The 14,793-nt window shown below is 41.4% G+C and overlaps 1 protein-coding gene across 5 annotated transcripts in view; it reads right to left on the bottom strand.

The window, feature by feature from the left end:
* arnt (aryl hydrocarbon receptor nuclear translocator) overlaps positions 1-14,793 on the bottom strand; it is a 31,619-nt gene that overhangs the window by 7,268 nt on the left and 9,558 nt on the right. For 3 of the 5 annotated variants that reach the window (XM_061674217.1, XM_061674218.1, XM_061674222.1), the window contains 11 exons: positions 10,425-10,638; positions 9,622-9,835; positions 9,438-9,540; positions 9,289-9,354; positions 9,087-9,172; positions 8,302-8,378; positions 7,795-7,929; positions 7,638-7,712; positions 2,912-3,063; positions 2,599-2,733; positions 2,123-2,213 (listed from right to left, as the gene is read on the bottom strand). In XM_061674217.1, the coding sequence (XP_061530201.1) occupies positions 2,123-2,213; positions 2,599-2,733; positions 2,912-3,063; positions 7,638-7,712; positions 7,795-7,929; positions 8,302-8,378; positions 9,087-9,172; positions 9,289-9,354; positions 9,438-9,540; positions 9,622-9,835; positions 10,425-10,638 (1,348 nt within the window). The remainder of the gene's footprint in view (positions 1-2,122; positions 2,214-2,598; positions 2,734-2,911; positions 3,064-7,637; positions 7,713-7,794; positions 7,930-8,301; positions 8,379-9,086; positions 9,173-9,288; positions 9,355-9,437; positions 9,541-9,621; positions 9,836-10,424; positions 10,639-14,793) is intronic. The other 2 variants (XM_061674219.1, XM_061674220.1) reach the window with 1 other exon arrangement.

Raw genomic sequence — 14,793 nt, 5'->3', positions numbered from 1 at the left:
GTAGGCTACCACTTTTTTTATAACCACTAGGTGGTGGTGGCATAGTAAAATGAAAGTGTACACCTCTCTCATAACCTCTAGGTGGCGGTGGTATTTTGGAATGAAAGGGTACAGCTTTTTCATAACCATTAGATGACGGCATACATTTATAAAATGCGAAAGTGTTTTCCATTTGCCTCTGTTGACTTTTGACAATTTTTTTGGGGGAAAAAAAATTCGCATTATACACGACAAATTACGGTTATGTTGCGGGTCAGATTTACAGCTATATAATATGTACAACTGTCCCCCTCCTGCCTGTCCTTTCCTATTCTATACAATCCTTTTCCTCACTCACAGGGTGTAGCATTAGCGTTCAGTAAAAAATAATAATAATACTGACTTAATATAACCTTGCCGTGTCTTATGTTTCGTTTGTGACTCTTACAACTAGTGTCCCAACTTGTGTTTTTCTCTCTCCTCTCTTTTTTCTCTCTATCCTGTAGCAAACCTCATTCGGTCAGACTGCAATTTATCAATAATATCCATCAAAATACAAATAACTACAGAGGCAGTATGTAAAACTCTTCTGTCGCACAGACAAACTGCTTCTGCATAAAAATATTTACAGATCCTCCATTCTGCATAACCAAGCATGTTTGAAATGTTTGAAAAATGTTTGAAAAAAATAAAAATAAATAAATAAAATAAAATTATTTTGTAGTTGTAATCATAATCATGTAAGCATGTAAACAAGGGGTGTCAAACCCATTTTAGTTCAGGGGCCACATTCACCCCAATTTGATCACAAGTGGGCCAGACTTGTATATTTTTGGCCCAATAAGCGATGAATAACGATTATTCCAAATGTTTCCCATTGTTTTGGTGCAAATAATTCAGTTCATACAGAAAACATACATATTTGTCGATTATCTTGTTGCAAATCATATGAGCAATTTCTTAAACCGCTGTTGGCTAAAGGCCTCTTCATACTCCCGCGCCCACATTGCATCACGTGACCGACGCATTGGGCCATGTGGCCCCTATGCGACACTTGACGCGCACATGGCACAAATTGTCGTGATTGGTCCGTTTTAGTCACATGCTGTGATGACCTACTCACCTTTCCCTTTGGTTCCTCAATAACGCAATCAATTAGCCAACCCCCCCACAACGCCACAGGCCCCGGCACCCAACCCCACCCCTCCACCCCCAGGAGAGCAAGACACCCCAACCCGCAGGGCCCCGAATGCAGCCAGACCTCGCCCAGCCCGAGGGCGGGAGAGTGTCCCTTGTTTGTTGGAAAGGAGGGTGGATAGGGGCACCCGCCAAGGGAACGATAAGGGGGGGGTACCTAATGAGCACCATTGGAGAGCTGCAAAAAGACCTGCAATTAGCAGGTACTGTTATCACAAGGAAAACAGTGAGTAATGTACTCCGCTGCCATGGCCTGTATGCACTCTTATCACGCAAGACACCATTACTGGGGGGGGGGGGGAAGGCATGCCAAAGCTCATTTAAAGTTTGCTGAACAACATTTATACAAGTCAGTTAAATACTGGGGGAATATAGTCTGGTCTGATGAGAACAAACTAAACTCTTTGGATGCCATATTGCACACCATGTTTGGAGGAGAAATGGCACTGCACATCACCCTAAAAATACCATACCAACAGTGAAGTTCGGAGGTGGGAACATGATGGTGTGGGACTGCTTTTCAGCAAATGTTACTAGTAAACTTCATATTATTCGAAGGAAGGCTGAATGGGCAAATGTACCGAGACATTGTTGACAAAAACCTGCTGGCATCTATGAGGATGATGAAAATGAAACGAGGGTGGACATTTAAGCAGGATCATGATCCAAAACATACTGCCAAAAAAACTCAATTGGTTTCAAAGAAAGAAATAAAGCTGCTAGAATGGCCCAGCCAATCACCTGACTTGAATCCAATCAAAAATCTATGGAAGGAACTGACCTTTGGAGTTAATGTGTTCTCTATCCCCATGATAGGCTGGTTCTGGCCTGCGGGCCGTACGTTTGATAACCCTGATGTAAACTCTCCCAGCATTCACCATTTTAGTGCCACTGTTTTCTTAATTTTTTATAATTTACAATAGAAGGAGGCCGATCTCAGCTGCACCTGCGCAAGTGTGATGGGTCCTGCCTCGTATAGGTCTTCTCTTGTAGCGCCCCCTTTGAGCTCAGCCTGCTGCTGTTGCTGCTGCAATTGCCTGTGAAAGGAAAGAGGAGATAAGGATGATAAGCGTCGATTGCAAGGGCAGTCAAACAAGGCTTGTTTCTATTTCCACCACACCTAGACCTGGTGAATGACAAAACACACACACAAAAAACCCCAAAAAACTAAAGAGCCCACCACCGGTCACCATGGCAACACCAAGAGAGAATGGAGAGTATTAGTTTTAAATTGTAGTATAGCATATGCTGCACCCATGCAATGACACATAGCCAACTGTGTTAAAAGTGCGTTACAAACCATCTGAAACTGCCTGAACAGTTAGACATGCATTATTGTAAACACCAGGAACGCTTTCAGGAAGAAGGAGCCACTCGTCCACCATGAAGAAGCCGCTATTGTGTCGTCTAGCCTGCTCTCACCTGGTAGCTACCTTCCCTGGGCTAAGAACCACTGGGGGACTGTTTGAGCTTCTCTGAACCAGGGAGGGGGGCAGCAAAACCCCTGGGGAACTGATGGGAGTGAGGGGGTCCGGGGTCGTGTTTCTATTACCACCCCTCCAGGGGAGGGATGTAGGGAGACAGGCATCAGTGTGAGGTTTGAGGGGGTATAATGATGTGGGTAAGCATTTATCTTAAGACACACTGACATTTGAATGAATACAATTCATGGTGTGATTATGTCACATGATCACCAGGTTTAGGAGAAAAAATAAACATGACAAATGCAACTCACTTGACGTTGACATTTGTGCAGATGATATATTCAATCTCCTCGGAAAACGGATTCTGGAAAGTGAAGGAGCTGGTTCTCATCCAAATCCAATCTCTCGATTTAGAGCGGAACCTGAACATCACGGAAAGGACTTGACCCTTCAGTTTCATCACCTGTGGACGCACAGGAACAACTTGTTGTTCATTCGCATAATAAAATCATGCAAGTCATTGTGCAATGCACAATTCATCAGTACCTCCAGGAATTCACAATGTCACTATTGCAACAATAAGATGAATTAAACATATTCCCGTGAAGTTAAGGTTGCTTGCAATTTCATCCAATCCCCATAATTTTGGACCAATCATCCGAGCGTTCCATGAGTTCCACACTACGCTGCCAAACTGATTTCCTTTTTTCCGTTTTTTTGTGTGAAGATGCATGCAAGTGCGACTGAAGGTCTTTCGTCTTTCCCACAAAAATTTTGCTCAAGATCGTGCTAAACAGTTTTCCAGGTCCTAAACGAGAGTGGGGGTAAACTGTTTTGCACCCTGTTCAATGCTGTGGTTGATCACGAACAAAAATCATCTAAATGACAAAAATCTTTCAAATGTGAACATTCAGAGAATGGCTAAAAGAACACAACTTAAATGTGAAATTTGCAGTTTAAAAACAAAACACTTTTGTCAGATACAGTATATCAGATCAAACATAAGAAAATATACAAGAAATAAAATAAAAAACATTACAATCATAATAAGAGTAAAATCATAACTAAATACATAAAGCAAATAAAACAAAAACAGAGACTGGACAAATCACTTTGACTGAAGCCGTTTCAAATAAATCTGTTGCAAAGCTGAAAGACTGCAGGTGATTTTGATTAAACAAGCATGGTTTGCAATAATGTTAGTTGTAGTTTAATTAATCACCAAGCTGACAGAGGCAAGCTCACCTGTTGCCATGATTATGTGTATGCGAGTGCTTGTGATGACATCCAAAGTGTGCGCCAGTCAGTCTTAAATATATTCAAACGTGCCATCCATTCTGTAGTAAATGACTTACTAAATCAATATTTTGCATCTGGGATGGACTAGCCACTTTCATGTTACCAGCATTAGTCAAAATGCTGATAAAATGGTGGTTTGATTTTATTTTGTTCCATGAGTACGCTTGTAACTCAAAACATCTCAAATCATTCTACCCCTTTGAAATGAATGGAAATCCCATTAATCCATTTCAGACTCACAGTATGCTCTCTGTTGTACACGCATTGGCCACCAGGGCCATTTTGCATTGTGTGTTAGCATTAACCTAGTGGACATTCCAAATGCCAAGTTGTGTGGTTTGCTTTAAATACAAAACTTGTAATTATCTTTATTCTAGGTTTAGTTTGATAGTAACTTCAGCTGCTAGTGGCGATAGGCAGCTTGAAGCCTCCTTTTTAAATAATCTGCCAAACTGCAATTTGCTGGTGGACGACTGGTTAGCACATCTGCCTCACAGTTCTGAGAATCCAGGTTCAAATCTGCCCTGTGTGGAGTTTGCATGTTCTCCCCGTGCCTGCGTAGGTTTTCTCCGGGTACTCTGGTTTCCTCCCACTTCCCAAAAACATGCATGGTAGGTTAATTGGAGATTCTAAATTGCCCGTTGGCGTTAATGTGAGTGTGAATGGTTGTTTGTTTATATGTGCCCTGAGATTGGCTGGCGACCAGTTCAGGGTGTACCACGCCTCTCGCCCAGAGTCAGTTGAGATAGGCTCCAGCACGCCCACGACCCTAGTGAGGAGAAGCGGTACGGAAAATGGATGGATGGACTGAAACTTGCTGCGAAGTGATTTGCAACAACCAAGTAGTGCTCGTATTAAATCAAAAATGAAGGTTAAATAAATAAAATGAATTGAGAATTTTTGCTGGCAAGTCAAAGCAAAAACTCGGCAGAGCGACAGCTCATATTTCGACAAACGAGAGTTACCCATAAATCAAGGCACTATTAATTTGTGTTTATCTGTGTAAATATTGTCAAATAAAATCCGTCTTTAAAATATATACTTGAATGTGTATGTAATCAGAAATGGGGTGGATGAGTGTGCGAGAGATATCACTGAGTGAGGAATAAGAAAAAAAAATGTTAAATGCAAATATTTCATCACAACAAAAGCTCTTAAAAAAAAATAATAATAATTGCAACATCAATAGGAGTTTTCGCAAAAACCTGCCACAAAATCAGGAATTTTAGGCCGCAAATATCACCCAAAAAGCCTGTGGAATCCTGGAGGGACTGTTATTATATTATACACTACATGTAAAAAAAAATACAGTGGTGCCTTTAGGATATGAGTCACCCTATTGACACATTTTTCGAGACACGAGCTATAGATCGGGCGCGTTTTTTGACTTGCGAGCCCAAACTTGAGAAATGAGTGCGGTGCAGCGGCAGGAAGATCCACACGCTTGACAAAAAGCGGCACTTTGGCTGATATAATGAGAATATTCTTCAAAAAAGAGGCTTCAAGCTGTACACTGCCACTACCAGTTGGAGACACGGGTATTTGAAACAAGCACAGCCTCCATCAAGCATAATATGTAAAACACCACAGCCACACGGGCTAACAATTAACAAAAACACCAGCCGGGTTTTTAAAACAATTTAAAACTATGGACAAGAGATCACCGGATAAGTTACGGAGACACATACGTCTGCAGAAGATGGAATGTGGAGGATTCACTCGGAAGCAGATCGAACACATTATTAAAGAAGAGCTGAATGTCATGTGGGGTGCAAATGTTGTTACTGTGTGTTTGTACACAATGTCATACTGTTGAGTGCAGGGTTTCTAATTAAAAGACGTAAAACAAAAGCTTTGGCCAGGTAACCGCTGATGAGATTCATACAGTCTTCCTGCATACAGAAGCAGAGAGGGCGGGGGTCGAGTGAGTGTTGGGGGAGGGTGAGAGAGGGAGAGGAAGAGAGAGAGAAACTGCACATTTAAAGGTACAGGCATACAAATGACACTGCAGTGTTTGCATGTGTGAGACATTTCGCTTGATTACATTCCATAAAAACATAAACCTTTATCTTCACATTCTCTTCCATTGTGTTTTTATGAATATATTTTACAATATACCGCTCATTGTCTTTGTACAAAACATGTTAAATTTTGTTTTTTTTGGGGGGGTATTGGAATGGATTAAATGCATTTCCATTCAATTTAATGATAAAATGTTTTGAGATGGCGGCACGGTGGGCGACTGGTTAGAGCGTCAGCCTCACAGTTCTGAGGACCCGGGTTCAATCCCCGGCCCCACCTGTGTGAAGTTTGCATGTTCTCCCGGTGCCTGCGTGGGTTTTCTCCGGGCACTCCGGTTTCCTCCTACATCCCAATAACACGCATGAATTGGAGACTCTAGATTGCCCGTAGGTGTGAACGTGAGTGTGACTGGTTGTTTGTTTGTATGTGCCCTGTGATTGGCTGGCAACCAGTTCAGGGTGTACCCTGCCTCCTGCCCTGTTAGCTGGAATAGGCTCCAGCACGCCCGCGACCCTAGTGTGGAGAAATGGCTCAGAAAATGGATGGATGGATGTTTTGAGATGAGTGTTTTTACATAAGAGCATGGTCACAGATCACAGTAAACTCGCATCTCAAGGCACCGCTGTACTTGGAAAGACAGAGGACATGTCTATCACGAGGAGACCCACAAAAAACATTTCAAGAAACTATGCCCGAAAAGAAGTCTGCCATTTTGGATTGAAGCAGCCATTTAGGAATATTTGGTCCATTTCCAGGGGTCCTTCAAAAACTAACTAGACTTTGTCTGAATCAAAGCACATTTAATCAATAGAAAGGCAACGATAAATTGTGAAAATCGTGTGGGGATGGAGCATAACAAAGTTTGATGACTCATACAAGAGAGCACAACTAAATAATTTAATTAGAATATTTAAAATTATCCCGCAGTGTGTGAACTATACATCTGTCCTCTCACTTCTTACATAAGAGTGAGATAAGGCACGACAATGCAACAACATACACATCTATACACACACACACACACACACACACACACACACACACACACACACACACAGACGCTACTGTGACAAAGCAACATTGCACAGCGCATGGAGCAAAAATTCATGCACGCTTCACTACATTGCTGGGCCATGTTTCACACGTGACCTTTAAAAAAAATAAAAAAAAATTAAAAAAAATAATCACATAAAAGGGCAGAGGGTATCAGGAAGCCAGTTACTCATGCACATTGGATTACCTCAGCAGTAGCACCACAACAAGACATGAACAGGAAAAAGTGAAAATAATGTGTAAAAAGGTAACATTAAATAAATTACATTTTAAAGTTTTTAATAATTTACTTTAATGACTTTAAACATCCATCCAATTTGTATTGTTTTTGTCCTTCTAATTAGGGTTGCGAGTGAGGTGGAGCCTATCCCAGCTGACTTTGGGTACGCCACAGACTGGTCACCAGCCAGTTGCAAGGCGCATACAGACAAACAAACATTCACACTCACCTTTCATACCTATAGACATGCATTTTTTTTGTAGAATGTGAGAGAAAGCCGGGAGAACATGCAAACCCAACACAGGAAGGACTGAGCTACAATTCGAACCCCAAACCTAAGAACTGTGAGGTAAACATACTAATTACCTGGGTCCACCATGATGCCATCATTTAAACATTTTCACTTTTATTTTAAATGTTTTGTTTTCATGTTTATTTTGTACCTGTTGGAAGCTGTCCCGGAGTAAGCCCTGGTCTTCTGGATGGGCGAGTTCTAGAATATTCTTCCCTAACAGTTCCTAAATGACACGACATATGAGCTTACTGTACGTAATTTAAGATTCTCTTTATATAAAAAAGCGTTAGCCTAAAGTTGTGTACCTGAGGCTGGTAGCTGACAGCCGCCACACAGCGGTGGTCAACAAATGTAAATATGCCCTGGCAGTTATGGCGCGAGATGAACTCCACTGGAACGCTGATGCTGTTTACGTCTGTGTCACCTGGACAGCAGGTCACCTGAGGTGGGTTGTTGCATTTGAAAAACAAATGCACTGACAGTTATTAAAGCAACATTTGATAGTCTTTCATGCGACTCAAATGCTTCGTAACAGTCTTGGTACCTGTTGTACCAGTGTTTTTACAGTAGTCACAGACAATGGACAAAAGGATTTGAAAACAGAGTGAAACAATGCAAACATAAGACATACTGCAATCCACTTCAGAACAGTCTGGAGGGTGGCCATAAAGAAAAATCTTGTGATAGATATGGATACAGGACACGTTTCCAAAACATTTTACTTATGGCCAGATGATGAGTCAACGACTTAATGTGGGTATATTATTAATTGGAGAGATGTAATACATTCAGACACAGAGGGTTATTTCTACCTGCAATCTGCCGATGGCAACAAGACAGTAGTGACTCCCCTGAGGGTTGTCCGCTTCATTGTCTGATAAGGACACTCCTAAAACACAAAATGTTTAAATATGGGCAACTGAGTAGAATGTACAGTCAACCAGAAAGTATTGATAGCACTTCACTTCATAGTCTTATTCCAAAATGGATTAAATTGTACACACAACACCCCATACTGACCATCAAGATTTAATCTATTAACTGTTAACTAACCAATTGCTTCAATAAAGGAAAGCAATCACACCACCGTCCCGTGGTCTTCAAAAGGACTGGCGACTCAACTTGATGGGATTTTTGCAAATGTATTAAAAATGCATAACTAATTAATCACATCTACATAAGTATTTACAGCCTTTGGGCCATACTGTACTTTGTTGATGTACCAATTACAGACTCAAGACCTTTTGATTATTATACCGCAAGCTGGACACACCTATCTGGGCAGTTTCACTTCCTTTTTGCAACACCAGGATAGGAATCACAGCACTTGAGGCTGTAATTGCTGCCAAAAGTGCAACAATAAAGCATTGAGCAAAGGCTATTAATACTCATGTCGATAAAATGTCTAATTTCTAATAAATTTGCAAGAATGTCAACCAAAAAAAATCTGTTGTCATCATGAGATATTGTGAGTTGAATTTTAAGCAATAAAATTATTTTTTTCCACTTTGGACGAGGGCTGTAACGTGGAAAAAGTGCTGTCAATAATTTCTGAATGCAGTCAGTGCAAGAAAGATCAGATGCAAACAAATTTTACCTGCAGGCGGCCAGGACTTTATGTATCCTGTACAGTGAACCACCACATACTGAGGCTCGCCTTCCTTTGCTACACCCAAACCATTCCTAAATTGAAGATGTAACAAATGCAGCAAGATGGTCAAATTCAGCACACATACAGGATGCCCTAAAATTAGCAGCATGCTACAGTAAGGATCATTCACAATCTTGGTTCTAATCACCTGTTTCTATTCCTAAGGAAGTGTAGTCTGTTCATGGACATGGGTTCCACTGGACAAGAGCCACATCTGCAAGTACAACCACACCACTACGTAAAGAAATGGTGCATTCAGGCATACCTCTCAATATATGTAAATCAACAAAAGGACACCTCATTCTACATATGAATGATCGCCGGGCTCCCATTGTCATCCGGGCGGAGGACTGCTGGCTCTCCTTCTTCACTGTTCCTGTTTTCAAGTCCAACATCCTCCCTTTGAAGGACCACAATCCAAGTGGATTACTATCCATCATTCCTTAGGGAAGTGTTTTTCCCCACTCTGTGCTAGGTATACCTGTGTTGTTATTCTCCGCCGTAGACAGCTGCTCCCTCAGCTTCTCCGTGTCATCGGGGTGAAGCTGGTCGTAGAGGGACGAGCCCAGCCAGTCGGACTGTGACTGGTTCAGGACGGGCGTCAGAGAGTCTGAGACATAAACGATGCGACCAGTCTCGCACGACACCACAAACAGAAATCCATCGGCTGCTTCCAGGATGAGGTGCTTCAGCTCCTGCAGTCAAACGGCATCAAGCCAGGTATTAACACACATTTAAAAGCGTTCCAAGCATTTTCACACACACAGTACAAGTAAATCAGCTGCAATAGAAATCCAAACCTATTAAATAAGTGTCCACAAACTTCACATAGGGACTAACTACGGTGGAAGCCAAGACTTCGGTTCATGTTTCTCAACTTAGTAACCACAACCGTCACAAATCTTTCACACCGCAGGAATTAATTCAACCATAATGTGACCTGTAGGGTGCTACCAGCGACCAATCTCCTCTGGTTTTCCCTTGGGCTGGACTGAAACGGGAGTCGACCAACACAAACTTCGACCATTTTCATGGGCGTTTCCAAAAGGCTTAAGGGGCCATTTATATGAGGTAATTTTTTCGTGGAAAAGTTACAATCAATTGTCTTTCCAGTTGTTAGTTGACATGAAAAACGTTTTTTTTTTTATTTTTTTTTTATACACACATCGTGAGTGTGTGTGTGTATATATATAAATATATAAACACACTAGTAACCACAATCCATACCACTATCGGGAGTTGGTTAACCCTTCAACCCAACACTTTTCCCAAACGTATCTTCACCTGGTCGGTGAGAAAGGAAGGCTTGTAAGAACCGTCTGGGTTGGTGTTTCCACTCCCTCTAAGAGACTTCATGTGTGACACGGCCATTCGCAGGATGGTGAGTTTGTCGGGCTTCCGTGCCAGCGCACTGCACGTGGGCACCATGTCTGACAGCTCCGTGATGTAGGCTGTCATCTTGTTCCGCCTCCGCCGCTCTATCTCGCTGTGGTTCTCCCTGGAGCGACAACACCAGGGAGGAGAGTAGAGGTGGACAGGACAAGAGGGCGAGCGAGATGGGGCGGGTGGAGAAGGGTTTAGAGTTAATGTCGTAATGCGTCAGCGGGTTGTCTTGGGAAAAGAGGCGGTAATGAAACAAATAAATAAATAAATAGTGATTTGCCCAAAAAGAATAGAAGGGTGAGAAAGCGAGAGTCTGCTCTTTTAAGACCATGTGTGTGTGAAAACAGAGAGCAAGTGCAGACAGAGAGAGCGACAGCAAGTGAGAAAGAGGAGAGAAATAAAGAGAAGAAGGGAAGGGATTACTAAAGAGAAACACAGCATAGTTGTTAGGTACCCATAACAAAAAAGTGGGCTTGAGAGAGACCACCAACAGTCTTTATTACAATATTGTCAAAGATGGTGTCAAAGTGAGCTTGCGATCCCGACATAAGGGTTAGGACAGTACTTAATCACAGTGCATTCAATCTGGATATACACGCAGGAAGAGGAGCCTTTTGCTGTGGCATAGGCCATACCTGGTGAGTTTTTCCTTATCTGCAAAACTTTGATGTTCTTCCAAAAACCTGGAAACGAGACCAACCCGCTAAAACACGCCCAAAAAAGGATTACAGTGGAACTTGCAATGTGAAACATTTTATTTAGGTTTTAAAAACGGCTCAAACATTTTGTTTAAAAAATTAAAATGCAAACATTTCCTGACAAATAATAGTGCCAATTTTTAGAAATAACAAATTTAATTTTAATGAACAACATATGAGGTTGGAAACATAAGAAATTATTAATTGTGACTCGCTCATATTTCACGCTTCCTCTGACCGTCCCTATTCGTCCTGACGCCGCTCCGCTGCAGCGTCCCTTTCCACTGTCTTTTTCCGAGAGAAGAACATAGTTATAGGTAGTTGTTGCCGCTCTTTTTTCTTCTGGGCGAGAAGATTCTTACAAACAGACATGCCACCTTCGATTATATTTGAGAACTGTTACAAACGAAACTCAAAGGGTCCCATTCTTGCGCAGCTCCAGCGGTATCCGCAGAGGCGACCTCTCCGTGCAGAGAAACACTTTTATGTCCAAATCGTTTCTGAAATTTGTCAAACCAGCCCTTGCTGGCATTGAATTAGCTTACTGGGCCTACTGGGTGAGCAGCAGCACTCGTCGATGGCCTGGGCTCCGCATCCTCCTCATCCTCGCTGTCAGCAAAGCTTTCATAAAACTTTTTTTTTAGCTTTAGTGCGGATAAAGTTTGTATCCAGCGAAATTTTCTTTTTTCTGCAGTCACTAATCCACAACGATAAAGCTGATTCCATCCTTACGATTGTCCTGTTGCGGACAGTTACAACCCTTTTTGCTTGCTTATTAAAACTTATTTCTGCTGTCGTCGTTATATTACTTGTGTATATATATATATATATATATATATATATATACACACACACACATATATACACATATATATACACATATATATATATGTATATATACATATATAAACATATATATATATACACACATATATATATATATATATACATATATGTATACATATATGTATATATATACATATATATATATACATATATATATATATGTATACATATATGTATATATATACATATATATATATACATATATGTATATATATACATATATATATATATATATATGTATATATATACATATATATATATATACACATATATGTATATATATACATATATATACGTATATATACGTATATATGTTTTTGGGATGTGCGAGGAAACCGGAGTGCCCGGAGAAAACCCACGCAGGCACGGGGAGAACATGCAGAAGTGTGAGGCAGACGCTCTAACCAGTCGTCCACCGTGCTGCCTTATTACATATATTATGTATTACTAAATGTTGTGAATCAATAAAAATATAAAAGTATTTGAAGTTGTTTTGTCAGTTTTCATTTCACTACTTTACTATTTGAGATTTTATCCGTGGTATCGTTTCAGTACCACTATCAAGGTACTTTATGCAGGTATCGTATCGTGACACCACTATTCTGAAAACATATGGACAGTACATTATATTTTTAAATGCAGTTTCAAATGAGTTTGCTTTATGCCAGATACATATTGCTTGCTATGACGTCTGCCAGCCTAAGGCTGCGCTGCAGAGTGAACTAGTGGCTACAGAACAAGGAAGTTACATTTCTTGTCACTTTCCTACTATGTTTTGTGCGGGAACTTACTACTCCCCTGTAGTGTACCGGAAAAATCAGGATAGGAATCCATGTATTTTTTTCACTAGCTGTCTGCGGTCCCGAGCTACCAGTTGAGAATCACTGGTGTACACTAGATTGTAAAAATAAAAACCTGGCCCATCCACATTATACAGGCAAGACAACCTCCCTGCTTTCTGCTGTTCGTATGCTGCTACCTACGAGCTACAGCTAACACGGCTAAAAACGTTGCCAAGCTGTGGAGTCGCTTGGCGTGCGGCGTCAATGCAGCATAAGTCACTAAACATCTGCTCAATGGTAGCGAAAAAGCTACACTTTTGTAAAGTATCATCATCACAAAGAGAGGACAAGGAGTAATTAACAAGATAAGTCAGAAAAGCCATTCTAATTGCTAAGCTATCGTGACATGAAGTTGGAAAACGCCAAAATAAGTGATTGGGTGACACAGTTCACTTGTCACATAGGTCTGGCTCCAACCACGTTATAGCAGACAGTAACCAACTTTAAAGAGCTAAATAGTAGGCAAATTAATAAGTGTCTCGAGAGAAAATAAGAATTACACTACACGGCACAGCCACACAGAACCGGAAACCAGAAATGAATTAGAACGTCATTCTTCTTCTTGATTTCCAGCAGACTGGCATGTTTAGTGCATTGCTACCCCCACTGGTTAAAGGTCAGCAGACAATGATTGAAAAATAATTCTTGATAACTCTAGAACCCCTTTACAAACTACATCTGCCATTTCGAAGTGATTATATGGGAGACATAGAGCAGTTAAATCGATAAATATGATGCAAAATGCGCCTTCTGCTTTTGGCATCCAGGGCCTTCCGGTCTTCGTCTCTTTCCGGCGCTGTGACGTCACACAAGCCAAACATCCTGTTCATTCGGTGTTGTGTGCTGTTGTTCCCGTCCTTGTATATTTGTTGTCGTATGATTTAACAATGTCATGATGGTTTATTGTGTGGCATTTGGTTGTACAAATGGTTCAGGCAGCGGCAAGAGTTTTTTGTTTTCTTTTTGGCTTTCCAAGTGAAAAAGGAATACGTGATAGGCAAAGTCAATCGACAGGGGAAGAAACGTGCTCAGCTATGGGTGCCTAGCAAGCATTCCAAACTGTGCCGATCATTTCGAACCAGCCTGTTTTGAGTAAGACTTTTAGCAGAAAGCATTGGATACAGAGTCAGAGGGTGAAACCAGCTGCGGTGCCAACTATTTTTCCTACGGCCATCGGGAACTCCACCGCCAGCAAGAGAACAAAATCTCATTGCCGCCACGATGCAGCAGCGAAGCGGCACAGACAAGAGGTGAGCATTTCCTTGTATATACCTACGACTCTATTATGGTTACTATGCACTGTGGAGTAGGGGGAAAAAAAGACCCACACAGTACTTTTCAGTACTGTCGTCTGTACTTTTTCCTATATGAGAAGCCAACAGACACACGGCAAAGACTGTGTGCGGCGTGTTATAATGCAACTCGAGCGAGGGGAACACAATATATAGGAATACTGCATACTATGTAAAAGATTGTGACGTGTCACTGAAACATATATGAATATGTAATACGTATTGTCGTGCTCAAAAATATTGGCACCCCTGGGGTGGCATTATTTCAAGCCACGAGTGTATAAAAAGACACGCGTTTGACATAACGTCACATCGAGCCAGTGGCCACTCTCTATTTCTGTTGTACAGCTGCTACTTGGCAAACACGATGCAAAGTTCAGTTGGGTTTTCCTGTTCGTCGAAATCCTCCTCCTCCACATATTCCAACACGTTGCTCGCCATTGCATATAGTGTGTAGTGGGCTGTGTTTGTCAATTGCAACGTCACTTCTGGTAGCCCTTGCGGTGGATAGAGTAACACCACCCTGGTGTCTTGAGCTTCAGGTATGTTCGGGGATGACTCAATATGCGTCATAAAAACCTACTTTTTTAGC

Source organism: Phycodurus eques, chromosome 4, assembly GCF_024500275.1.
Source record: "Phycodurus eques isolate BA_2022a chromosome 4, UOR_Pequ_1.1, whole genome shotgun sequence".
NCBI lineage: Eukaryota > Metazoa > Chordata > Actinopteri > Syngnathiformes > Syngnathidae > Phycodurus > Phycodurus eques.
The sequence above is the reverse complement of the archived record's forward strand: the minus strand, read 5'-3'. Positions and strand labels throughout refer to the sequence as shown.